This window comes from Harpia harpyja, chromosome 5 (assembly GCF_026419915.1).
Source record: "Harpia harpyja isolate bHarHar1 chromosome 5, bHarHar1 primary haplotype, whole genome shotgun sequence".
In the NCBI taxonomy this organism is placed as follows: Eukaryota; Metazoa; Chordata; class Aves; order Accipitriformes; family Accipitridae; genus Harpia; species Harpia harpyja.
The window spans coordinates 33122035-33148072 of record NC_068944.1 but is presented as its reverse complement, the minus strand read 5'-3'; the positions used below and the strand labels follow the sequence as shown (position 1 = coordinate 33148072).

The 26038-nt window shown below is 40.1% G+C and overlaps 1 protein-coding gene, 1 long non-coding RNA gene and 3 other non-coding genes across 8 annotated transcripts in view; 3 read left to right on the top strand and 2 right to left on the bottom strand.

Moving 5' to 3' along the window:
* UBE2V2 (ubiquitin conjugating enzyme E2 V2) overlaps positions 1–6715 on the bottom strand; it is a 30078-nt gene extending 23363 nt beyond the window's left edge. For all 4 annotated transcript variants that reach the window (XM_052786972.1, XM_052786969.1, XM_052786968.1 and 1 more), the window contains exon 1: positions 6593–6715. In XM_052786972.1, the coding sequence (XP_052642932.1) occupies positions 6593–6608 (16 nt within the window). In that variant the 5' untranslated portion in view covers positions 6609–6715. The remainder of the gene's footprint in view (positions 1–6592) is intronic.
* A 3050-nt stretch (positions 6716–9765) lies between these two features.
* On the bottom strand, positions 9766–9838 carry TRNAA-AGC (transfer RNA alanine (anticodon AGC)). The gene has a single exon. It is a non-coding gene; the product is annotated as a tRNA-Ala (tRNA).
* Positions 9839–14567: 4729 nt separating this feature from the next.
* Positions 14568–25151, top strand: LOC128142335 (uncharacterized). The gene is made up of 3 exons (XR_008235352.1): positions 14568–14651; positions 14963–15055; positions 24568–25151. It is a non-coding gene; the product is annotated as an uncharacterized LOC128142335 (long non-coding RNA).
* Positions 21097–21169, top strand: TRNAA-AGC (transfer RNA alanine (anticodon AGC)). The gene has a single exon. It is a non-coding gene; the product is annotated as a tRNA-Ala (tRNA).
* Positions 24952–25024, top strand: TRNAA-AGC (transfer RNA alanine (anticodon AGC)). Its single transcript has one exon. It is a non-coding gene; the product is annotated as a tRNA-Ala (tRNA).
* Positions 25152–26038: the final 887 nt, after the last annotated feature.

The following is a 26038-nucleotide window of genomic DNA, read 5'->3' as shown; positions in this document are numbered from 1 at the left end:
CTGGACATTTTACTAAAACTACATTGGTATCCTCAGTAAAGGACACTATTTTTACATGTACTGGGAAAAATCATTTTGATTTACTCAAGCAAATTGCAAACGTACTTAACCATCCAGTTACAAATAGTCACAAGTGCAGTGAAAGGAGGCGATTTTTTTTCTTTGTGCAGTTTAAATATGTAATGCAACAATTTTTTAAAAAGGGGATACTGAGTCTGTCTAGATGTTAGACATAATCTTTCTGATGATTTTTTTTTTAAATCTAGTTGAAGCTTCTCATCCTTCTGAAATAAAGAATTAATTTAGAGCTCTGAAATTCTAAGTGTTGAAGGTTTCATTTGTTCCAAAATGCTAACTAGAAATGATTTAGAGTCATGTACTTAAAGCACCACACATTTTTGTAAAGGCTGTAAAACAGAAGCTCATGTTATTCAGAACCAGTCTGACAGCTTCACAGTCATAAGTTTTTGCACTGATGTACTGATTTTATTCAAAATATTGTTTAAATTATATCTCATTAGTGTCTTCCAAATGACAAATACAAAGAAAAACACTCTTTTGGGCAGGATAGCATATAGCAAAATCCTTCTGAGTACAGCTTAAATCAAGACTATTTTGAACTCTTTCCCCATAGCACCTTCTTGTCTTTCCACAATCTGTGCTGAGGCTCCCACAGGCTAGTTTGAGACAGCAAGGCAACAAAACCTAACTGACATGAGTAGCTGAAACTGATCTAGTACGTTACATAAAGTTTTGGTCAGGATGAAGTACAAGCTATAGTCTAGGAAAAAACATGTAAGAGTAGGCAGAGAGAGGAGGAAGGGTCTGTCAACAAAATGAGCCTGAACAGTTTCACAGCATGTACTTAACACTGCCTTTGGAAAAATCTTCCATAAGGCAAAACACAAACACTAACAAATATGCATGTAATTCAACTCCACCAACTATTCATAAGACTTGGAAATCTAATACTCACACACGAGAAGCTTTCTCATCCGTACTTAGATTTACAGTATGGACCATCTGCCTCCAACTGCTGAAAGGCATATCTTCCTGAAACTGTGTGTGTTCTATCTTCATCCTGGCTAAAATTTTCCAGGATTGGACAGTATAGTTTGGATAACGGGCTTTAATACTATGCCTGATAACATCCTTGAATTTCAAACAAACTCTTAAATAAATAGAAGATTATGAAGTAGGCCACTTTTTTATCTTAGAAGATGTTTAGCCTGTGAGCATACTCTTACCCAGCTATTGTGGCAGAAAGACGTTAAGTTGGGGCTTGTATTTAAAAACAGAGTTGTAAAATACCAGCAACAAAGACAGGAAAATGGTACAGGCAAAGCTCCGAGAAGAAATAGAGTATCTTGCCTATATATGCCACAAAGTTGGAAAGAACTGATGGTTTATATATAGTTTAAAAGTCATTTGTAAGCTACATTGTTCTCAACCCAACTGAAGCACATCTGAATTATTTGCGGCTTGCCAAGATGTTTTTAAGCAGGCAGAACAATCACAGTTGCAATTCCTTGTGCATAGGACAGGATGGAAAAATGCCCCACACAGAGTGCTTGCTGCCTCGCAGAATACAGTATTTTACTTCTTTTGTTTTGTCTGATTACTTGCAGCTTCAAGAAGTCTGCTTACAGAGCTAACATAAATACAAAGAACAAAATTTGAGGACTGTAAAATTCTAAACAGCTTTTAAACTGCCTTCTTGGACAGGTTCTGGATAAGTGAACAATGTGATGGAGGCATAATAGAGAAAAAGGGTGGGAGTAATACATCCTTGAAGGTAAAACATACTAGATAAAAAAATAGACAACTATTTCCTCCACAAGGAAAAAAAAAAAGAAGAGGGAAGAAACAGGCATCAGACAAGTCAGAGGAAAAGAGAACCCTACCTACCTGTGCAGAGTTTAACACACAAGTTTTCTAGATACAAAGCTTAAATTATACCATCTCCTGTATGGAAAAAATAGTCTTTAAAAAATTACTTCTACCTCCCACTTATGAATAAATTCCTTTAGTACTCCTCTGAGTGGCATTTAATATCTAGGAGTCTCCACACAGGGTATGGTGATCCATCAATCTCTATCCCACTAAGCAGAGAACAGAGAGACATGAGCTTGATTTGGAATGGGTAAGAGTTGCAAAGGATTTAAGGGAAAGTATTACAAAACCCTATCTCACACTATGCAATCTTTTTCAATGGAGGATTTTAGGAAAAAAAAGCTTTAAAAACAAAACAAAAGCAACAACAAAAACCCCAATCACCAGGTAAGATACAGTCAGTCCTTGCTTCACAGCTTAGGGATTTAGACTGAATGCACTCAAGGCCACTTCCAGCCCTTCATTTTTAATACCAGTTTCCTTACAACTGCAATCATGCACACTTAGAACTGCTTTCACCACCACTAAATGTTTGCAAATACAAGTAAAAACCAAAGTTAAGAAAACAAGGCACTGACATTGAGCATTGTGCCATTTCTTTTCAAAGAATTGATCATATATAAATTCAAAGGGAAATATATTTTTGCATGGGCAACGTAAGTCGCACAAAGAAGCCAATTCATTCTTAAAGGTTAGAATATCTGGAAATCAGAAGTATGGATTTTACAGAAAAAAATACTTGTTTGGGATCTAGCTGTGCTCCTTCAAAGACATTAAACACACTTTCAAAAAAGGTTGCTTGTGACTACATATTAGAAGTAAATCAGGAATATCACATATAATTGCTGACTGTAGATCAGTCGATTTTTTTCCCTGAGTGCAGAGTTTCAGCAAACCAAGGGGAATTTTCACTAACTTAGGCCTGTTCACCCTCTCCCAAGCTACTGAAGCTCTCGGTTGAAGAGGAAGTAGACAAAAGCTTTAGCAGTCCATGGTTAGAGCACAGTATTAGACACAGCTGCTTTAATTCTCATCTTTTCACTCATAAATTCTAACCACTTAGTGAAGTGATCACTGCTTTTAGGGAACATCCACATTTTAGATAGATATATCTATACTCTATACACATAAGGTAATTTTAAGTAAAACCCAAATTATGGAACTGCAGAAATTAACTCCTGAATTAACTCCTTTTAATGATGTTATTGACCTATTTCTTTTTCTCAAGTTACACAAGAGATTTTTGTTGTGGTTTAACCCCAGCCAGCAACTAAACACCACGCAGCCGCTCACTCACTCCCCCCCACCCAGTGGGATGGGGGAGAAAATCGGGAAAAGAAGCAAAACCTGTGGGTTGAGATAAGAACGGTTTAATAGAACAGAAAAGAAGAAACTAATAATGATAATGATAACACTAATAAAATGACAACAATAATAATGAAAGGACTGGAATGTACAAATGATGCACAGTGCAATTGCTCACCACCCACCGACCGACACCCAGCTAGTCCCCGAGTGGCGATTCTCCGCCCCCACTTCCCCCAGTTCCTATATTCGATGGGACATCACATGGTATGGAATACCCCGTTGGCCAGTTTGGGTCAGGTGCCCCGGCTGTGTCCTGTGCCAACTTCTTGTGCCCCTCCAGCTTTCTCACTGGCTGGGCATGAGAAGCTGAAAAATCCTTGACTTTAGACTAAACACTACTTAGCAACAACTGAAAACATCAGTGTTATCAACATTCTTCGCATACTGAACTCAAAACATAGCACTGTACCAGCTACCAGGAAGACAGTTAACTCTACCCCAGCTGAAACCAGGACATTTTAAATGGCATGCTTTGGTAAACTATTTCTCTTAACCTGAAACTATGTTTAATTACATCTTCTGCTCTATATTTTCAAAGAGATTAATAGAATGAATCTCCAGCTAACCAATATGAAATTGGCTGATTATACCAACAACAGCTGTTCTCTTCTTTAAAAAATTGACTTGTTTTTCCCCAGACCTCCAGCAGTACCCACACAAACAACCTAGCTCCCACTTCAAGCAGAAGGAGTTGCAATATCAGAAGATCAATCAAACTGCAGGTTACAAATGTCCATTTCTAGGACATGCAATACCTACATGTAAAATTAGTCAATAAAGGTGATTTTAGAAAGCAGGTAAGATACTTATTCGACAACAACACAATGCTGACTAACGCAGTTTCCTCAGCACACATTAAAGACCAGCTATTTTCAAACTAAATTATCTATTGTTAAAGGCATATAACTTTTTTATGTGATTGTTCAAAGAACTAATGACCCCAGGAAAGGAATTTCTGGGATAAAACTAAGACAGTTGACCATAGTAAAAGTTTTGCTGTTGACTTCCTTGGGGCTAGAATTTCATTCCTGGACTTCATGCAACCAAAACATTCATTTTTTCTGAAATAAATAAGGATTAGGTTGAACTTTATAGCAAGAGCAGATTAAATTCACAGAGCTAGGTAGAGTTAAATCTCACGTTTATAGCAAATCATTCCCTTCCCTCCTCCACAAATGAGTATAACACAGCTTCCTGGCAAGAGCAGTTCTTCTGGGTGAAGTCTTAAAAATCTAAATTTCTGCATAATATGTGGAAAGAACAAAACGAACACCCCTCCTCCCCCGCCCAAATCTATGCATATACCAATAAAAAGCCAACAGTATTTTCTCCACAGGAATAAGTATTTTGCTTTAGAAGCCCTGACTAATTTTCCCAGCAGTTCTGTTGATGATTCTGTCTGCTTGCTTCATTTTACTAGAATGATTTCATTTCTTGAACAATGCATACATGCAGTACTAGCACTTTACACTGTTTGGAGCAGATACATGTATAAATAGTTTTTTACATCTCCCACTTTTTTTGAACTTTAGGTGTGGCTATATTTCTGAGACAACCACACTGAGTAAGTGTATATAGGAGATTTTAAAATATCACATGTAAGACTGTGAAGAGCATTTATAGCAGTAAAACTAAGAAAGTTTAGTCAAAAAATACTTCTTCTTATAGAGTTGAATGTTCTGTAGGAATAAAATAGCTTTTTTTACAAGGTTTTTAGTAACTGATATTCTACACTAGCCAGACTGAATGGACTGTGATGCCAAATGCTAGTACTCAATGCACATGACCTAAGCCAACTTTACTTCCTGTGCATTATATGAAATCCCAGGCCAGAGCCCAGACATAAGCTGAAGTCTTTTGGATTTGCTGCATAATAAAAGTAATAATAAAATCCTTTTAAACTGAGACACCAGGAAGTCAGTCAGTAAATTTTAACAAAATAAAATGCAGTAATCCACACCAAATAAATACTTAAGTTTCTCTAATACATCCATTCTAGCTCAGTTTATCATAGGCAATAATGTATCTTTTTGGACTGCTCTTTCACAGAGTTGCAAGAGCTGCTCTATGCCCCAATTTGTTGCAACCTTACCAAATTCCACTATGTAAATCCCACATCCCCGAAGTCACGTTACCAAGTGGAACAGACTCTCCTACTCCAAAAAATCTGCCCAAGCGCTCTTCACAAAATAAACAGTAAGGTACCAAGATCAGTTTCAATACACAGAAGTTTCTTCTGTTTTGTTATAGTCTCAATCACTCAATGATCCAGTGGATTGGTAGCAGAAGTATAAATTAGTGGCCAACGTTCACCCTAGACTGACCACTGAGGTCAATTCACTCCTCTGTCCTGAGCTCTGTCAATCCCACTTATAAAGTCTCAGGAGTGAGAGGAGGAGAAATGAGGCTGTGAAGACTTCACCTTTTTGTACCGGGGAAAGGTCTTTTTGTATTTCAAGCCTCTCATGAAATGAAACTGAGACAGTATAATTGTGCTGCTTAAACTTCTGCATTTAGTACTTGAAGCAACATTCTTGTCCTTTTCTTTACCTCCACCTTCCACAATATTCTGCCATGCAAATGCTCACACATGCTATACTGGTTACTGATACAGGGTTCCCGAGATGACTTGCAGCTCTTTGCCCTTCCATTTGCCTATAAGAAAGCCCCTCTGGCTCCAATGGCTGTCTAGTGAAAGACAGCAAGATGTTTCACTCCTCTTCCCCACCATGCTGCAGTCACCATCAAAGTGAAGTACCTTTGCCCTAAAGCACAACACAGGTCTGACCCCTCTTCCCTTGCATCAAGAGGAGAAAGAGACAATCCTTTATTTTAGGTACTACTATACCACGACTTCTGTACTCACTAGATGGTACACTGGTACAAATCTTTAGTACAAATCTCTTCCCTCCAGCATTTTTACCAGGCTAGTGACATCTCCTCCCTTCCCTATACGCACACGCATCTATCCCTTCCTGCCTCTCAGCAGCTAAAGTCTTCTCTTCTTCAGCACCCCACTACGTTCATTACGGAAACCGGAGCCCTTTCTCCCACCATTCACCGCTTAGGCCAGGCTCTCACAGGGGTGCCACTGCCCTACAGACGAGAGGCATCGTGCCTGGAGCATAACCCGGCCCGGCGCCGCTGTAGCTTTCCTCTTCCCCCTGTCAGAAGGTAACTCCTCCCCGCTCCCGTCACAGGCAGCTCGGCAACCCCCACCCCCCCCAAGAAAGGAGACCCCTCCGGCCCTTGCGGGGGCGCCTCCCGAGCACGAGCCCAACGCCCCGCTTTCCCGCACCAGCCCCAGGCCCACCGAGACACCCTCACAAACCTGTAGATCCAGCCATCTTGTCCGAACCCCCCCCACCGGTCCGGGCCTGCACGCGAAGCGCGTCGCTTCCGCTTGACGCAGCGCGTCACTTCCCACAGGGCAGCGGCAGCTCTGGAGCGCGGAAGGGCGCGCGAGCAGCGGGGGCGGGGCCCAGGGGAGGGGGCGGGGCCCAGGGGAGGGGGCGGGGCCGGAGGCGCCGGTCCCCGAGGGCGCCAGCCCCTTCCCGGGCAGCTCCGGCCCCTTTCCGGACAGCTCCGGCTGCCCCGCTGCGGCGGCCCGCCAAGCCTGGAGCTGCCGGGCCGGCCGGCCCCGGGAGCCAGCGCCGAGCTCTGCCGAAGGCACCCGCTGCCGGCAGCGCCTTGCGCCTCCTACCCGGGAACCGTACCCGCAGGCCGGCGCCGCGGCCGGAAAGGGGCACGATGGCCACCCGATGGCCGTGCGCTGATTTTTTCAGAAGTAAGCGTCCTTCTCTTCTAGGCGATCCTGCGCTAGCGGCGAACAGCGCACCCGCGTCTCCTCTGAGACGCGATACAAATACGGCCGCAGGCTTACCAAGCCAACGCCGACTTGTGCTCCATCGGCCTCTGAAAGCACGCAGCGGACTCCAGGGTCCATCTCTGTCTACACCCGTCCGCTAGGTGTAGGACCCACCTTACGGTTAGCAGCAACAAATTACTTCAACACTAACTGCAACCACAGGAAATAAAACTGGGGCCAAAAGGGAAAAAAAGCACAAGGTCGCTGGCCCAGGTGAGGAACTAACAGCTATTTTGTTTCACTCTTCCAATGCTGTGGTAAGTGTACTGGCAAAAAAATGCAATTTTTTGCAACGTTGAACTTGAGAGGAAAAATACCTGACAACTAGAAGCCGAACACATTCAAAGGTCTACGTTCCTTTTCTTCCCAACAATCAAGTGCTTACACATGGTAACAAAGTCACCTTTCAGCCTCTTCAAAAAGAAAAGAGTTATTTGAAATACAACTTCTGCTTACAACTTGCTCAAAATAAGGTGATGGTAATCACTACAGCAAAAACCTTTTATAAACTTTATTGTCAAATATCACACAGCGTCCCTTGTAAGAAAACTTAAAACTGCAGTCTGCTCAGCTCCAAAAACCAATCTATGATCATGTTGTGGAATAAATTTATTCAAAAGAAGCTTGTCACAGAGTTGAGATTTTTGGCTGCAGATTCTACAAATGGCCCTCTTGCTGTAAAACACTGTCTCCAGAGTTGCCAGATGATGGTCCTCAAGCTCCATCCCACCCCTGGAAAGATTTTCTAAGTAATATTTGGAACAAAGTATTGATTAAAGACAAGTAAGAAGTAATTATTCCCCTTTCTCAGACTACAACAAACACAGACACAGAATAACAGTATCTTCCAGCAAGTTTAGTACAAGCCATTTTTCACAGAATGAATAACTAACTTGTGTAACTCATTTAAGCACGGTATTACAGAAGACATAAGTCTGTGTGAATGGCAACAATAAAAACAAAGTCAAACAAAGTTGAATTCCTTCATGGTTCTTTACACAGGATATCTCTATGCAACTTCTGACTCAGAAAAGCACAGACAGACCCAGAGTAGTCATTCCTTTGACACAGGGCTCTGGAAACCACTTACCCATCATCAGGTAACTTCCTCCCACAGGCAGTGCTTCTGGGGGCTAGGACCCTTGCTTCTCTCAATCCAGTAAATTCTTCACAAGATAGTTTACCTAAAAAGTAAGTACATAAAACACCACATGGGGTGAGAAAAAGCTCTTACTTCTGTTCATATCATGGTGCGTTTACAAGCCCTAACAGACAGAAGAGCCCCGTTATAGGAATCTGGGCATAAATGTAACAAACAGTCATTAGTCTAGAGAGCTTACAGTCAAAAGCCGTAGTTCTGTGCATGATTGCAGACTGCACCTGTACAGAGCCCTGCTGAATTCTCTCATTTCATCAGTGCACAACTTAGCAGAGAAGAGCAACATTACTCATCCTCTTTAAAAGCACAGAGTCAGGTATTAAGGAGTAACGTAAACACAGAAAACATAGAAGCAATAATAATCACATAGAAAACTACTATAGCATCTCATTCCAAGCAAATGGACATTTAAATCATTACCTGAGCCCAGGGAGGACTCCTGGAGACCATAACACTTTTCTCTCCAGTAGGCTTCATTTTAACAAGCATCTAGCAGTCTTAAAGTCATAATACCTCTTTTTTCTCCAGTCTGTGGAGGACAGGAGACAAATGAGCAAATTCAATTTTTATGCCATCCATCCAGAGGTTAACTCCCTTCTTGTCATGTCACGGGAGAATCTCCGAGCTCCCTTACTTTATCCACAGGTGCTACTCACACATCCATGCACACAGTATCTCCTCCTTCCTTAACTGGAAACTCAATTCATAATTTTTGTTTCCTGATTTCTATTTGTTTTAATATGTGTACTCCCGAGATCCTGATTGCACAAATTCACTGTATTTATAGGAAGTACATTTTGCTCACTTCCTCATGCTGCCTCAACCTGAAACTACAAGCAGTTAAATACCAGAATGAGCAAGTAAGAAAATCCAATCAGAATTTTAAAAAGACTCATGAAGACTTAAAATGTGCAAGCATAGATTTACAGAGAAAATTTCCATGGTATTTCACAGATGTGAAAATTCACGAGCCAAGGACACAATCTTGCCACCAGGACTAACAAGAGTTATAGAATATTCTAGCCCACTGTTTCTAATAAATAGCCTACATAACCAAAACAGAACAAAAATAATGCGTATTACAACAGAAATACAAAATTTTATTCCTTATACACTGAACAATAATATAAAATATAAATTTAACTACCGAATGAAATCATAAACCGAAGATTTAAGGACACATTAAAAAATCCCTCATTTATTTTTCTCTACAATTTGTTCATGTCTTTTATTATTGTATTAAAATGTCAGTAAGTGTTGTTATTTCATGCACAGACTGTATTATTTTCTCCCTGTATGCAAAAGAGCAAACATGACTTTGAAAAAAAAACATTTAAAACAACGTTTTAACTTTTTTTAGATTACAATTCTCTCAGGTTTCTTTACACCGTTATACAAGAAAAATTAAGTGTAAATAGGAAATATTTTTAAATGCTGCTGTTTAGTTTGTAATGAAATAAATGTTGAAAATGTACACTGGAGAATGCGGGCATCGATCCCGCTACCTCTCGCATGCTAAGCGAGCGCTCTACCATTTGAGCTAATTCCCCACATAAAAAAAAAAGCTTTGAAACTTATACTTACACACTCTAGACTTGCCAAGCACTACAATGCAACCATGTTTGATTATAAATTCATTGTTTCTTGCTGAGTCATTCTTTCCACTCACCAACAACTGATTGCAACTCACAGCTGGAATCATGTGATGCATCTTTCAGCATGTACACTACCACAATAATCTTATTAATCTCTTTTATCTTTGTTAGCTAAAGCACAATCTTTGTTATTTAGCTGTTTTCATACAAGAAGCTCTCCAACAGATTGAGTTATTTATGAGAAACCAGATGTGTTACTGAAAAAAACCCCAACCATTACTGAACAACTGTTTCAAATTCAACAAGGAAACCCATGTTCTTTCCAGTTTTCAAGGCATACACATGAAAAAAATGGCTCAGAAAATGTTTAATAAGTGAAAAATATGATATGCTTGATTGAAACAGAGTTTTATAGTCAAAGCTTATACATATGTATATATATTTGTGGGTGTATATACACACACATCCTTTTGGAAGGAGTCTGGCTTCTCTGGGGTGACAGAGTCAAGTGAAATTAAAATGTATCTGTATTTTCCTTATTTATTACCATATTTTTCTTATTTATTACCTCACCAAATACACTTTCCTATAATTAATGCACTACTTTAAACGGCCTTAAAACAGACTTTTTGAAAAATGAACACACCCAAGCATGACAAACGCTTGCATGACTTGACACTGACCATAAAGCCTACATCATAGACGTGGAACATAACGATGTATGGTAATAGGCCACCTTTCACATTTTAATTTTTACCTTTACTTGCCTACAGCAAGTATTTAACTCAAAATGCCTATTAGAGAGACAGTTATCGATTGCTACTACTAGCGTAGTATCAACTGGTATACTTGGAAAAAGGTCCTGACTGCGTAAGTCCTCCTTCCGGTATTTGTCAGAAAGTTGGAAAAATGACACCAGCTTAATCAGCAGGCCCACCTCTGCCACACCGGCTGCCTCCAGCCGCCGGGGGTCCGGCGCATGCGCAGCGCCCTCGCCCCAGCAAGCGGCGCTGCCCCCCCCCCCCCGCCCCCGGAGCAGCGAGGGCTAGGCCGTCCCGCCTCCCGCCGGCCCGGGGAGCGGAGGGGCCTCGGCCGGCTGGCGGTCTCTCCGCGCCCGCGCTGCCCGGCGCTCGCCCCCGGGCCTCGGCCATCTCTCCTGCAGCTGCGCTGCCCCACGGACCTGGCCCAGGGCCTCGTCTTCTGCCGCTCTACGGCTGCGTTTGCTTCCCTCGTTCCTCCGAACTGCCCTCTCCCCTTCCACCAAAGCCTTGCCCTCGGTATTCCCCCATCCCCCTGCCACCCGCCCGCCTCTCTCCCATCCCTCCCTGACCCCCGCCCCGTTACTGCCGCTTCCTTCCCTGAACCCAGCACACAGCTCGAAGCATAGATGGAAGGAAGGGTGTGATCAGGGCGCCAGGAGAGGGACTAACTAGCAAGCTCTCAACAGACAGCCTCAAACTTGAGCTCAACCATGGCGTGAAGGAGGTCGTAACAACTTGCACATGCATGTAGTTGACAAACCCAGGCTGAGTTCCACTTTACATCCTTCCCCCACTTGTTATTTTAACAGCGTAAGACTCTCGGGTATCTCTTTGAAACATAAGCTTGCTACCACCTGTGACGCAATGTACCCAGCAAGAGCACTGGCACCCTGGTTCTCTGTAGGGTGAGGAGAGTTTACAAACTCCACCTGATTTGACATAGTAGTGTGCATTCATGCTCTTCTCCATAAGCTATATATACTCTTGCACATACAGCCAAATTATATAGCCTATAGTCTTCCACATGGTGACTTAAACATCTTAATTTACATATTAGATTGTTGTTGTGCTGTTGGCACTACACCAGACAGCAACTCTTTGCTAAATTGTCTTTGCTAAATAAGTCACTCCACAGCAGAATAGGAGGTGTTATTCATCCATCAAGTCTAAGCCAGGCTAAGGGGAAATCAAACCAGAGTGTGAGTAGAGTTGATTGCCACCTGACTGGTTTCTAAGTGGCCAGGCTTGTTTTCACACCATCTTACAGGCTTCTGGCGACACTGGATCTGCTGGTTTATGTACATTAGCCCTGACACATGACCGATAGCTTGGATGGAGCTCCCTTCAGTTGTTCCTGGAGCTGGACTCTTTGGCAGGTGGCAACCCAAAGTAGGAATAACTGAAGGTAACCCACTGTCTTTACTCTGCGTGGCAGTATTCACTCGGTGCTTGACAAGCTTCAGCACTGATTTGCTATAGACTTCGTGATGGTGCCAGCCACAAGAAAATAGAAAGGGGAAGAAAGAATAATGGTATTCAGAAAAAAACCATAGTTGTCATCTCTAAAAGCATGAATGGTGCAAGTGAGAGTAATAATCAGAAATAAAGCTGCTGTGAGTTTATGGCCATCTGTAAGTCTAAGCTGTCAGATGATTTTTTTTTTTTTTTTTAATACTAAAGCTAGTCCTGCCAGAGTTGAAAACAATAAATCTGGGGGGAGGTGGAGGGGGGTGGGGTGGGTGGGGGTGTAGTGTGTGTGAATGATTGTATATAGGTTTTTTTTTTAATGTTTGTAGAATGTTTTAAAGATGAAAAACAGCATGAAATTGATGTATTTGTAAAACTTGTGAAGCAAGGCCATATAAATAATTCATTTTTCCATGGCAGCTGCTAGAACATGCATAGATGCTTCAGCATGTTTTCTGTGTTGAAAACACTAGGTAGAAAACATTTTAACTTTGTGTATCTCAAGAACTCCTAGTTCTTTCTCAAAGTTAATTAAAACAATTGATCAACTACTGGTAACAAAGCTTAAGGAGACCCTTGGAAGGCATCATCAGCTGCACCTAACTGTCAAACCAGACTTCAACAAAAAAATTCAACCCAGAAGTCAAGTCTTTGGATAGTTATAAAGAAAGCTACAAAAGCTGCAACTGTATTTCTCACTTGGGGAAGCTTTCTTATCACAAGCATTTAATTTGTATTAGAAACTGTGATAGAAAATGCAACTGAAGTAAGGCACGTGGGGTTTTTTACGTGATCATATTTATGCAGAATCAATCACCTTTGGACTCTCATCTGGGCCTAAACAGCACCTGCTTACTTGATCATCTGTAGGAATTTAGAGTGAGGTAGCTAAACAACACTAATTATTCCATGGTAAAGGTCAATCATTTTTAGCAGTGATGACAAAGAGCATATTTAGACTAGGCATTCCTGAGTAACTTCCTGGTTAAGCATTGTTATTCTAAAATAAAAGGACTAAAAAAACCAAACCCACTTTGTCTTTATTTTCAGAAGAGATAAAGCTTTCCTCACAGAAAGTTCTTCAGAGATGGCTACTATCAATTCAAATGCTGCTATAGTCTTAAATGACTGGTAAACAACTCAAAGTCTGCATTGATCTTGTTTCAGGTTGTCCAATACCATTAACATTTTTTTCATAACCTTTTATTCATTTGAGAAGTGTAGCTGTAATTTTACTAACAACGTTTAGCAAAAGGAGCACTCAAGCTACAGAAAGACTTTTGCCACCAGGAAAGTAGCTCAGCTCTTGCTGAAAGGAATTTTTGAATTCCTGTTTTCCTTCTACTTTTTTTCAGGAAAAATATCTAGCAATATGCAAAGATAACGATTACAAATGCACAGGAGATGGGTTACTGCCAAAGCTTCAGAGACTCCAAGGAACTGAGGAAGAAGGGTGCAAGCTGCAGCAGCTTAGCCTACAGAATTTCACCAAGCCCGCTAGCAGGATAAATCAAAGGTGGGTTTTCCCATCTTCTAATAAAACTGCTTTTTTTGTTAGCAGGTAACCTGATGTTTGGTGTCAAAGGTTCAGAGGCCACGATCTTTTCGTAAGACAGGAGAAGCTTTTACAGTTGCAAACGAGCCTTAAATTTTATAATGTCTTAAAGAAAAAAAGGAGAATGACAGGAAAATATATATTATGTTTTATAAGTTATTTGAAAGTCATGCTCTCAAGTGCTAGAAACTACCAGGAATGTGGTTTTAAGGTAAGAATTTTGCCCTCCTTAAACACAGACCCATATACATATTTTTAATTACTTTTTCCAACCTCCACCCTCAAAGCCATGCCTAGGATAATGCACGAGCACAACCCTAATCATGAATTTACAGTCCAAAAGAAAAATTAGATTTAAAGGCATACCCACTCAGCTGTTACTCCTGTTACTTACAGCCATTGCATCTGTGAAATCTACAAGATCCACTCTTTCCAACACTGTCTTCTCCCTTCCTTGATACAGAAGGGAAGTTTAGCACCGGGTGGCTCAGGAGGGAACACCAGAGCTGGCCACCAGGCAGGCTCACCACACAGGCGAGGCTTTTCTTTTGAAGACTCACTCGCCATCCCAACGACAGCCTGAAGGACTGGGAAGGGGACCGAGCTACAGCATCCCCCTCTTCACACAACAGCAAACCTCCCAGCACAGCCTCCTCACCGCGCCATTTATATTTAAGTTAGAAAAAAAAAAACCCCAACAACAACAAACGGCGGGGGAGGGGGGACGACGACGACACGGGACGGCAGTTGCCCGAGGGAGCGCGTGGCCGCTGGGGGGGGGGGGGGGGAGAGGCGAAAGCACGCGCCGCCGCAGAAGGTTCTAGCACTGGGCGGGGGCGCTCGGTGCCCGGGAAGGGCAGAGGAAGGGCGGGCCCTGAGGGGGCGGGGAGGCGGGAACCTGCGGGCCGGGGCCGCTGCGAGGGGGTTGTTGTCACCCTGAGCCAGAGCGGGCTGAGACCGTCGAAAGACAAAGCCGGCGGAGGAGGTTTGTTTGCAGCCTTTTACTCAGGGGTTTTCTGGTCGTGATGGTTGCTTTAGCGGGTCTCACGAAAACTCGTTTTGAGGTCATGGGGGTGCTTGCTTGAAGGAGGAGGTGCAGTGGGTGGTGCTGTTCCGCAGGAGAGGGGGTAGTTTTGTAGGTTCTTCTGGGGCGCTTCCTACTGCTGCACTGCGCTACCATGGCTCGGGCTCCAGCTCTCCTTCGGTCGCTCTCAACGCCTGCTACAACACGAATCTTACATTCTATTAGTAAAAATTTAGTAGCTGTTGTTTTATTTTTTTTCTGATACTATTCAGCCAGAGTTCACTCAAGAGTGCATCATTGAGCCCAAGAAAGAAGTGGAAGAATCAAATCGGAGGAGGATGACGTGGGTTGAAGAACTTGTCGAAGTGGGTGCTAACTTAAACTTTTTGGTTTTAATTCAGCTTGGTTGTGATGGTTCTGTGCTATACCTGTGTTTTGAGTACACTGTAAGCAGGTAGCTTCATCAGTGAACGCAGCTCTTCTACTGATAGGTCTGGTTTCTTTGTTCTAATGCTAAAATGACTGTATAGTGTGGTGGTATATAAATTAAAAAAAGACAAGCTCTCAGATTTTAATATGGACCTAAGTAATCAAATGCTAAACATACACTGGATTTCATTGAGTTGTGTGTGCCTTAAACCTCTAATCTTTGAACATTGCAGCCAAACATATTTTTCAGCTCATTCTGTATAATCAGCTCCTCAGGTCTTTTTCTGCTTTGTTTGTTTGGATGAGGTTCTGGAGAAATTCTCATTTAGTGAATAGATAGTTCTGCTCCTTAGTAAAATCCACAGGATTTAGGAATCTTAAATCTTCTTCAGTCTTCTTCTAAACGAGGGAAATCTTTGTCACTCCCACCCCTGGTAACTTCTGCACCAAAAGTGAAAAGTGGTTAAAAATCTGAAAGATAAATGTCCAGTGTTTTGTGGAAATCAATGGCTCTGCAGAGCCTCTAAAGGAACATGAGGAAAATGCTGTATGTGCTGCTTAGTGATAGCTCATGAGCCAGGCAGCCTGTGCAGAGCTCTAGGTGTAACCAGCACACATCCTCTCCTTTCTGGAGTTAACAGGGAATGTGGAGAAAATTTGGATCATTACAGTGCTGATTTAGAAGACAAAGGTTGCAGATCCATTTGGATTCAGGCATAGTCAACCTCACTGCTTTTATAACAGCCTTTTTTGGCTATTATTAAACTGTTTGGAAGGAGTATCTGAAGCTGGATGGTATGTAAAATGAATAATATAGTTTTTCTATATTGCCATCTTAGTTCAAGGAGGGCATTGTACACGAGCCCTGTGATGTTGAAACTCTTTTGAAACGCTCATGAAGTTGGTAGAGATGTCAGGTCTTCCAAAAAAATCAGAGGAGGAAGTGGTGATGTGAATATAGCCATTTTCCTAAAAAAGAGACCAAAATGCATAATCGTATTAATATATGACTTACAGTTTTCCCATCTGGAAACATAATGAAATCTTCACCAATATGGAAGCCTTATGATTATCGGGACAGAAATTTAAAAACCATTGGTACTTTTAGAGAAAGAGAATGATAACTTGGATGTCTGCTCAGTACTTCAATTTTCAGGTTTGGGTTGTTATGGGTTGAAATCACGATGGTGATTTTTGTGTGGTCAGATAGAGATTCCAGAGTAGCATAAAAGGATAGTCTGATCTCTCTCTGAGTTGAGATGTCAGCTCACTGCCTCCTTAGCACTAGGTTAACTTAAATGCCAATCTGGTAAATACACACAAAGAACATTATAGTTTTGTACTTCTTACAAAAGCAGCATATTTAACATGAATTATTTGGGCCCTTGCAGGCTTCTGTTGCGGCTGCTAATGCTAACTGAAGTTACTTAGGTTGCCTGGCTAAGCTGTTTCCAGCATTGATTCCTTGATCAATATTACAGTATTGTACTGTACTGATACATTACCTCCCAGATGGACTGCACTGATTTTCCTCAAACAGGGTAATGGCAGTGGCAAATATTACTAAAAGTAGCAAATCTTTCGAGGTTAGGGGGTTTTTTTGCTGGTTTTTTTGGTTGGTTAGTTGTTTGGGGTTTTTTTTAGCATGTTTTTGTCCTGTGGTTTGGATATAAAACAATGAATGACAGTAAAATGGAGGTAAAATTTTGTGAGAGATCAGTAAAATCTTCATCAACAAATCAAGTTTTCTTATTGTGGCCATAAAGAACAGCAATAGTTCTGGGAGGAGGTTTCTTCTGACTCAAGACCTGCTGTGTGGCTTTTTGTGTGATTTACAGTACTGTTTTGTTGTTTTGCTTTGCTTTTCCCAAAGGAGGGTGTTGGTTTTGTTGCCTAATTCCATATTTTGATAATGATTTTCTCTAAAATTATTTCTGAGGTCCAGAACAGATTTCCTTCAATGCTTTAAATACAGATTTGGATACAGAACTGGAGACATAATTATTTGTTTCATTTTAATGATAAATCTATCAACATGAAGGTTAGGCTGTCTAAAAGAATGAATTGAACATATTGTAGCTGTCTGTAGGTTATTTTGTCACTGCTTAATTTATAGATAGTTCTGGGGTTTGTTTGATTTTAAGTAAGTTTTCTCCCACTTGCTGTGTTAAAGCCTTAAGAGTACCGCTGATTAGTAACAAATTAAAAAGTTTCATGGGCAGCAGTACTTGCCAGTTTGTGTGCAGTTGTAAGCCTGCTTGGTGCTTCCCTTAATTAAGCCATGTAGATGTGCTTTGCCATTCAAAAGCTGGCATGATGAAGCCTTGTTCCTGCCTGGGCTGTGTTCATACAAGCCTAATGCAAACAGAATTAGAAGGGTTCTGTTTGGTTGGTTGGTTTACAACATAGGTGTTTTTAAGACTTCAGTGATTTCTGTTCTGAAGGAATACTAGGAAAAAAAAACCCAACCAACCAACCACAAATGAAAATCTGTAAGGGTTACTTACAGTTGGTTTGGGGGGGGGGTGGTGTGGGTTTTTTTAATTGCTTTGAAGTGCAAACCGTAGAGTTACGTATTCCTGTTTGGAGGAAAATCATGCTTTTTGTCTGTAAGTGATTTTAGATCACCTATTTTTGTCAATTATACAGAGAGCAGAAGGCATTCTTGCTAAAACAGGGTAAAATATTGAGTGGGATTTTTAGTAATCAAGCCAACTCATTTAAAGCTATTTTGTTTCTGTAGTGTACTGAAATGTATAGTGCCATAATTGTGGTATAACTCTGAGTCACTTCTGAAAGTGGGATTTAGTCACTGGTGTTCTGGAATGTTTTCATCATAACCAGAAGTGCTGTGTTTCTAGTTAAAATATGACTAAGCAAAGTAACTTCTGGACGTTTCAGAGCTCTTGGTGCGAAAGAGGGAGTTGGCATCTTGGATGCTGCAGCAGCATCTGACGATTTCAGAAAGTGAGGTTAGTGTTAGTGATTTATAGGATTTAATAGGAGTGCTAGCTTGTGAATTCTATCTCTTCTTTCTCTGGTCAATGATAATTAGTGTCTTGCTGCTTCTTCTTCACCTCTTTGGTATTCCTGCCTTCTCTGGAAGATTATGTTTTCTATTCCTTTTGTTATGATAATTGGTTTACATTCCTAAAATAATAATATTCCCAGAGTACCTTTGGATAAAAAAAGCACTGTATTTGTCTTAAACTGCTGCTGCTGTTTTATCTTAACAGTGAATTTGCAACTGCAGGCCTACTTGGGCTACCCCTAATTAAGCTGCTTAGAGGTTTTCTGCACTGTCTTTTGAAGCACTGCAAATTCTGAGCCACGTTGTGCTGTGAGGTTCCTGAAATCTTTTGTCTACATTTAAGAGTTCTGTGCTCATGGTGTCAGAAATTACAGATACCATAATGGGCAAAGGAAAAAGAAGAAGGGACTTGTATTGCTAAAGGTTGATGTAGGTTGCTCAGACAAGAAAGCCAAAGGTTCAGAAAAAACCCGCAGTCATTCAGAAATTGTCTTATGCTGTGAATGGAACTGCAAGAAAAGTAATGAGGGAGTGGTGTTGCATTAGAAAGCCAGAAGTACCTTCACAGAGTATCCCCATCCTTTCTACAGTTAGAACTTTCTACAGTAGTAAAACCATTCATACATGTACAAATGTAAACTTGAGATGTTCTGCTTTAAATGTTTTTCTGCTACCACCTTTTTTCCTCCCTTTCTGAGATTCTGCTAGTCCTAATGCCACAATACCATGCTGTCTGGGATCTTCTGGAGGAAAAAAAAAAAGTTTGGGTAATGCATTTGAAAGTCTGATCTAAGTTGGAAGAGCACAATGGCAAGGAGCTTAATTATCAGGGTTGAACAGGTGACAGTCTGGAGGAAATGCCACACAAAAAGTTTTCTGTGTTAGAGTTAGGATGGTCAAATATTTTTAAAGCATGATTACATACAGGTTGACTTTGAGGGATTTGATACTGTCTAATAAACCTCCACTGTCTCTGAATCTGTAACTTTTGGTTATGGCTAAGTACTGAGTTGCTGACTGCAGAGAACTTCCACAGATGTTATTGTTGAATTATATATGGCACGGCAAGAACTGTATATGCGGAGGATGACTTAGGATGTACTCTTTAAATATTGGCTCAGTAAAATGTTCTAAAATTTGATACTCTGGTTTATTTCATGGACGCAAGTATAATCCCAGTTATTAAAAAAATCAAATATGTGTTATTCGGGTATTAACCTAGATGTCCTGTAAAGACTGGAGTTTGGTTATTGTACTTTCTGAGATCACTGAGTCCTTGGAGAGGAGAGAATTGAAAGATCTTTATATGTCAGTGTGATTCATGTGTCTTAAAGGATCTTGGGCAAATCAAGAAAGAAACTGCAAGAGAGTTGTTTCTAGAGTTATTTAATAAATTTAATTTCAGATACTCTTTTTTCCTGAAAGGCAAAGATGTACTATATTTACAGTATTACATAAAAGTTCACAATTCTCTCTTGCCTTTTTTTTTTTTAGAATCAAAGCAAAAGAAAGTCCCAGACATTACAAGATTTCTGAAGGGTTGACTCAAATTCCCCTTCCTCTTTTTACAAGGATTCCCCAAGGTTCCTTTTCTTAGGGTCAGTTGTGTGTCTTTCCATTACTGCCTGCTATTTCTTCTTTTTATCTATTTCAGTGTTATTTTCTGACTAATGAACAGTTAGTTGACCATAATTCCCAGCACTCTGAATCAGCAGCTATTTGTGCAAATCTAAATACGCGGGATATGGCTTCAGTCCTCCAAGTTAAATGACAATATATAGAGATAGAGGAAGTAAGAAGCTGAAACACATGAAGTGTGTTGATACATGGTGGTCGTGATGTGTCAGTCACATTAGGTCAACAAATCTGCGTGTTCCAGTTCTAGCAAAGTAGATCTCTTTTGCTTACTTTATTTCTATTTTATGATAGTGTGAAATCATAAACAGTTACTTCTTTTTTCTCTAAATGCGACTTTCAAAGGTAGAAGACCTTAGTACATAACTTCAAATAACAGGAAATATTGGAGACCCTACATTCTTTGTGTTTTCTGACTCTGATCTTGCAGAGCTGAAGCAAAACCACTGAACAGCATTTTCACTGCTGTTTCATTATAGCTGTGATTTTTTTTTTTTTTTTTACATTTTAATTATGTATTCTTGATTTTTACATGTATGTGTGAGTCTTTATCTGGTGATGTAGTCACACCTTAAGAATTCCTGAGAGATGGAAATAAATAATGTGAACTATTACTTTGTTTTCCGGTGTTCCATTTGCCTGAGTGCTTTTTTTTTTTTTTTTTCTTTTTTCCCTTTTTTTAACTTAGGCCCAGACTCCATTGCCACAAAAGAAAGAACTGGAAGAACTCTACCTATTCGGTCACATCTATTATATTGTAAAATGTGGAAATGGGTAAAGTAATTTATCTGATTCTAGTCCACCTAGGGATTACAAATAGGAAAAATATATTTTAGAAAAATATAATCTTTAAATATATCCTGATTTCTCTAAGCAGTCATCATTGTTTGGTTTGAACATAAATCTGCAGTTGCTTGGAAACGTAGACCTTCTGTTATCCAGATGCAGCTCAGCTGAATAAAACACGTGCTGTTACATCAAGGAGTACAGATTTCATGTTAGGCAAAATTCCCTCTAAGGCTGTCAAAAGTAGTGTGCTTTAAGAAAGACGTAATTGTTTCTGCATTTCACTAGAAAGTTGTGTTCTGTTATTGCCTACAGGTAACTTCGGTAAGGGATTAGAACTCCAGCAGTGGGCTCTAACTGCCCAGCTACCAGTGTGATTTTTGGGTGGAGAATCAATGTGATTTGGGGGAGAAAGTTTTGTTTGTACTTGAGAGAGCAGAGCAAATTTCAGTATAATTTGTGGGTTATTCTGTCAGTGAGAAACACGAAAGTAGGAAGGGACAGTAAACAGGCTGTATTTTACAGGGGGAATTAGCTCAAATGGTAGAGCGCTCGCTTAGCATGCGAGAGGTAGCGGGATCGATGCCCGCATTCTCCATTTGCGACTTAACCGCGTTACTTTTAAGTAACACTACTGTGACCATTACTTCATTTTTTTCAGTTACCAGTTGTAATTTTTTTGCTGTTTTGGAGAAGAGAGGCTTGTAAACTTCTATTTTGTCTAAAATTAGTGTAACTGCCTGCACAAAAAAAGAAATAAATTCCTATTAATGGGTTTTAAAGAATGAAACACAAGCACACTGACAGATACCGCTGTTTCTTCTGATTTTTTGCTGTGGTGCAATATTAGTTCCCTGTTTATACTACCTTACTTTGTGGGGCTATTTTAAATTTAGATGCATTTTTCTGTAGCAGTTTTGTAAGGATTAAAATTAGTCAATTTTAAGAAGCACATGCACAATATGAATGATTTAAATTGTTAATGTTGATCAAAGATGAGCATTTTTTTTAAAGTACAAATTATTTTCTTATAATGGCTTGAGGAAGAAATTGAGTGAAATCGTGAGAGATTGAATGTCGCTTGAAACTCAGATTAGGAGCAAGCGTGTCATGCCCATCCTAGCTACAACAGGTGCAAGGTAGCTGGAGAGACAGTAATTCTATGGTGAGCTGATGATTATATAGACAACTACATACTTTTACATCTTCTTATAGAGCATTTCACTAACTTTTCATGTAATTAAAAACAAACAAAATGCTCACATTAAAATTAAATGCATTTGTAAGGGACAGAAGTGAATTTTATTTCCTGTATTACAGAATAACATTAGTATTAGGTCGTTTTGTGAAGAAATAATTTTTCAGAGAGTTCACAAATGTAGTCTGCTGATTGAGATTTTTTCCTGTTTTATTTGCTGTATGAAATGGTATATATTACTAGCTATATATTTTCTTTTACAAACCCAAACAATTTATGGAAGAAAATCTTACGCTGCTGTAGATTCTCAGTCTCTCAAAACACTGGAGAATGCGGGCATCGATCCTGCTACCTCTCGCATGCTAAGCGAGCGCTCTACCATTTGAGCTAATTCCCCTTGCTTGACAACGTGAGGGGTGCATTTACTTCTGCTGAATCATGGCTTGGCTGCTTTAGATATTACTTTGTTGAGTCAGTCTGCTAATTTAATAACACTGAATCATCACTGTATTTATGTGGAAAGCCTGTTAGCTTAGAAGTCAGAATACTCACTTGACATATGAGAAGCACACTGATGCATTTTCTGCTATGTTAATTTGATAAAACAACACTTACTTTCCTGAACAAAGCCTCCTCTAGTGTTTATTGAGGAAGGAGAGAGAACTACTTTTTTTCCTCTGTTACAATGCAGATACCAAAAGACTTGTAAGTCTATAAAGTATACTGGTAAAAGTCACTGAAGGGCAATGAGATTTTTCTTCTTGTTTTCCAAGTCTTTTTATTTTCTTTTCCAACTTTATTTTCTAATTAGCTGTATGTAAATGGTAAATACAATGGTTTAAAAGTTCATGTTTATCATAGTTCATGGAGAGAAAGTATTCATTTATATCTTCCTAAGTTATATTCTAGGTATTTCTACCTTTTTGTATTGACTTGGATGATTCAGTTAAAATAGTATTGCATCTTAAATATATGGGGTTACTAAAAACATTTCAGAAATATAAAAATTCAAGTGTAGTTACACTAAGTGACTTTCAGTAAGAAGCACATTGGCAAAGCTCTATTCCCAGGTTATTAAATCAAGGATTGCTTTCTGGATTTAAAGAAGGAAAATGTAGTTTACAGTGAGAGTGGTTACACTGACATACTATTAAACAACAAAGGCAATGAAAAAGATACAATAAAAGATTTCTCACTTTCTGTTTAAATGCAGAAAAGTAAGTTCTGCTAGTGAAGTAAAATGTGTGCAGTAATCCAACAGTACATGCGCTGGTGGTTTTCCCTAATGGATTTAACTTACTGGATGGCAGCATCCAGTCAAAAGAAAATAAATTATGAAATTTAGCATCAGCTAGTTACAGCTTGTCTAAAGTAAGGTAGTACTTCAAATCTATCACGATCCAGATTCAGGCCAAGATGTGGAACTAAACCCACAGTATCACTGCAAACGTTCACCTAGAATTTAAATATTCTTTTGCCTTACCTCAATCTCTGCACAACAAAACAGAAAAAATTGTTCTTACTGTTTCTTGCAATATATTGTAACTGACTTTATCTACCTCACTGGAGTAAACTTAAGGGGAAAACAAATATGCAAAAGTGGTTTCAGTCCTTCTCACAGGCACACATCTTAGGCTCAGTGATGGCCTACTGCATGTCTGCAGCTGGGAACTTTCCCATATCATATTTCACAAGGTTCAGCTCTTTGTACAGTTTTCTTTATCTACCCTGTGCAGTCTGAGTCAGTAAGAAAACGGAAGATTACCTCTCTCCATTTTTCACCCCCAAATCTCACTCTGCTGCCACTGAAAAGGCCTAAAGCTCGGACAATTCAGCTCACAGAAAAAATTTGATGCCAAGGTCAGATAAGGGTGAGGAAGGACCTCTGCAACAGTACTATTTTCAGTGATTAAAATGCGTATTTCATGTAATTGACAGCCTATTGTTTTGTGTTCTTGAATTTGTTGTGATTGGTAAGTTTTCATGTAAGATGATGAGTAAAACTTGCTAATTTCTCCACTTGATTGGGAGAACTTCCGTACCTACATGGCTGAAAATAACTTGACCTTCTCAATTCCATTTTTTCATTTCTTTAGGGTATTTCAGCTGTGAAGGCTTTGTGTCCACATACTTTATGTCATGATTTAACCCCAGCCAGCGACTAAGCACCACGCAGCCACTCACTCACACACACATCCCCCCCCCCAGTGGGATGGGGGAGAAAATTGGGAAAAGAAGTACAACTCGTGGGTTGAGATAAGAACGGTTTAATAGAAAAGAAGAAACTAATAATGATAACGCTAATAAAATGACAGCAGTAATAATAAAAGGATTGGAATGTACAAATGATGCGCAGTGCAATTGCTCACCACCCGCTGACCGACACCCAGCCAGTCCCCAAGCGGCGATTCTCCGCCCCCACTTCCTAGTTCCTATACTCGATGGGACGTCCCATGGTATGGAATACCCCGTTGGCCAGTTTGGGTCAGCTGCCCCGGCTGTGTCCTGTGCCAACTCCTTGTGCCCCTCCAGCTTTCTCACTGGCTGGGCATGAGAAGCTGAAAAATCCTTGTCTTTAGACTAAACATTACTTAGCAACAACTGAAAACATCAGCGTTATCAACATTCTTCTCATACTGAACTCAAAACAGCACTGTACCAGCTACTAGAAAGACAATTAACTCTATCCCAGCTGAAACGAGGACACTTTAACACAGATCACTTTGATGCATCTCTTTGGCAACACTAATGTAAACTGATACAAGCCAATTTAATCAGGTTTGACTTTTGGTTTCTAGATGGTATTCTTAGGGGACATTGGGGCAAGTGCGAGTTTTGTATTCTCTTCAAGCTGCTCCACTGCATTGTCTGTGATGTGACTTCCCTCAACATAGAAGCAGCAGCTGCCCTCTTCAAAGAAGTCTAGTGCGAGCTGGGTGGCACTGAAAGGCCGCGGGTCGTGAGTTTGTCATGCAAGTTAGCATGAAGTGCTTTATCACAGTGCTTGTGGAGTTTGTCATCTTGGACAAAAAAAATAGACAAGCTCAAGGTCAAATGGTACTAAGTGTTCTGAATGGTTGCTCTGGCGTTACTACCCATGATAAAGGAGCAGAGTCAGTAAAAGGAAGGCAGTTTGTATTTGTGGTTATTAAAAGACATGGTTGTGGTGAGAGTGGTGTGAGGGGGAATTAGCTCAAATGGTAGAGCGCTCGCTTAGCATGCGAGAGGTAGCGGGATCGATGCCCGCATTCTCCACTGGTATGTTTTGTTTGTTGTTGGAGAAAAAACAGTTAACTACAAAATATGTTTTCATGTATTGAACTGGAATTTTAAAGTAAAATAAGTTCTTATTTTTTAGATGTACATGGTTTATTTCTTAAATCCTGGCATATGTTTGACTAGAATAAATTAAAATAATATTTAAAAAAAAATAGAAACTGACTTTTGTGGGGAGAAAACCAAACGCTGGAACGTACTTCCTCTAATGAATTGCAAGTAATGAACTTTTATTTTATACACCTGGTTTTCTGGTTTGTCTTGTTTCTTACTACTTCATTTGAAAATACTAAATGAAATGCTACAAATTCATTACTTGACACCTGTTTTGGAATCGAAGTTGAATGTTTTCATTTGTGAATAGAGACCAGAGCAAGAGAGAAAACTATTTTATGTGTGGAACTGCAATTTTAAATACACCCTGAAGATCACAGTTTTGTGGTCCCTGTCAACAGTAAGAGAGAGGGGGATTAGCTCAAATGGTAGAGCGCTTGCTTAGCATGTGAGAGGTAGCGGGATCAATGCCCGCATTCTCCAGTGTTTTGTTAAATAAAAATTGTTATACCTAGAAGTAGAAACTACCAAAACAAAGTATGTACTATTTTGGTAAAATGTTGATTTTGTTTTAAGTGGGGTAAAACTGATTTTTTTCCTTCCTCTCTTCCTCCCTTCCTTCCTCTGTGAGCTTTACTACTAAAATCAGGCTTATATAACTGCATATGTCAATCCTCTGTCATAACTGTTGACTCTTCCTGGCCAGTTTAAGTCAAATTTGGCAGAAAAAGAGTACTGCAATATGGCATTTTTCTAGGCTTTATGAAAAACAATGGACAAATGATGGTTAGAGACCTGAATCAGCATGTCTTTTTGATCAGACAGTAGAAAATAGCAGTTTAGGAATGCCTGTTCTTCCTCAGCTCCCCATTGTGGCCTGTCCAGAAATACAGGATCTTCTTTTCATTTAGCGTTTTTGTGAAGCTGTAGTATGAGCTG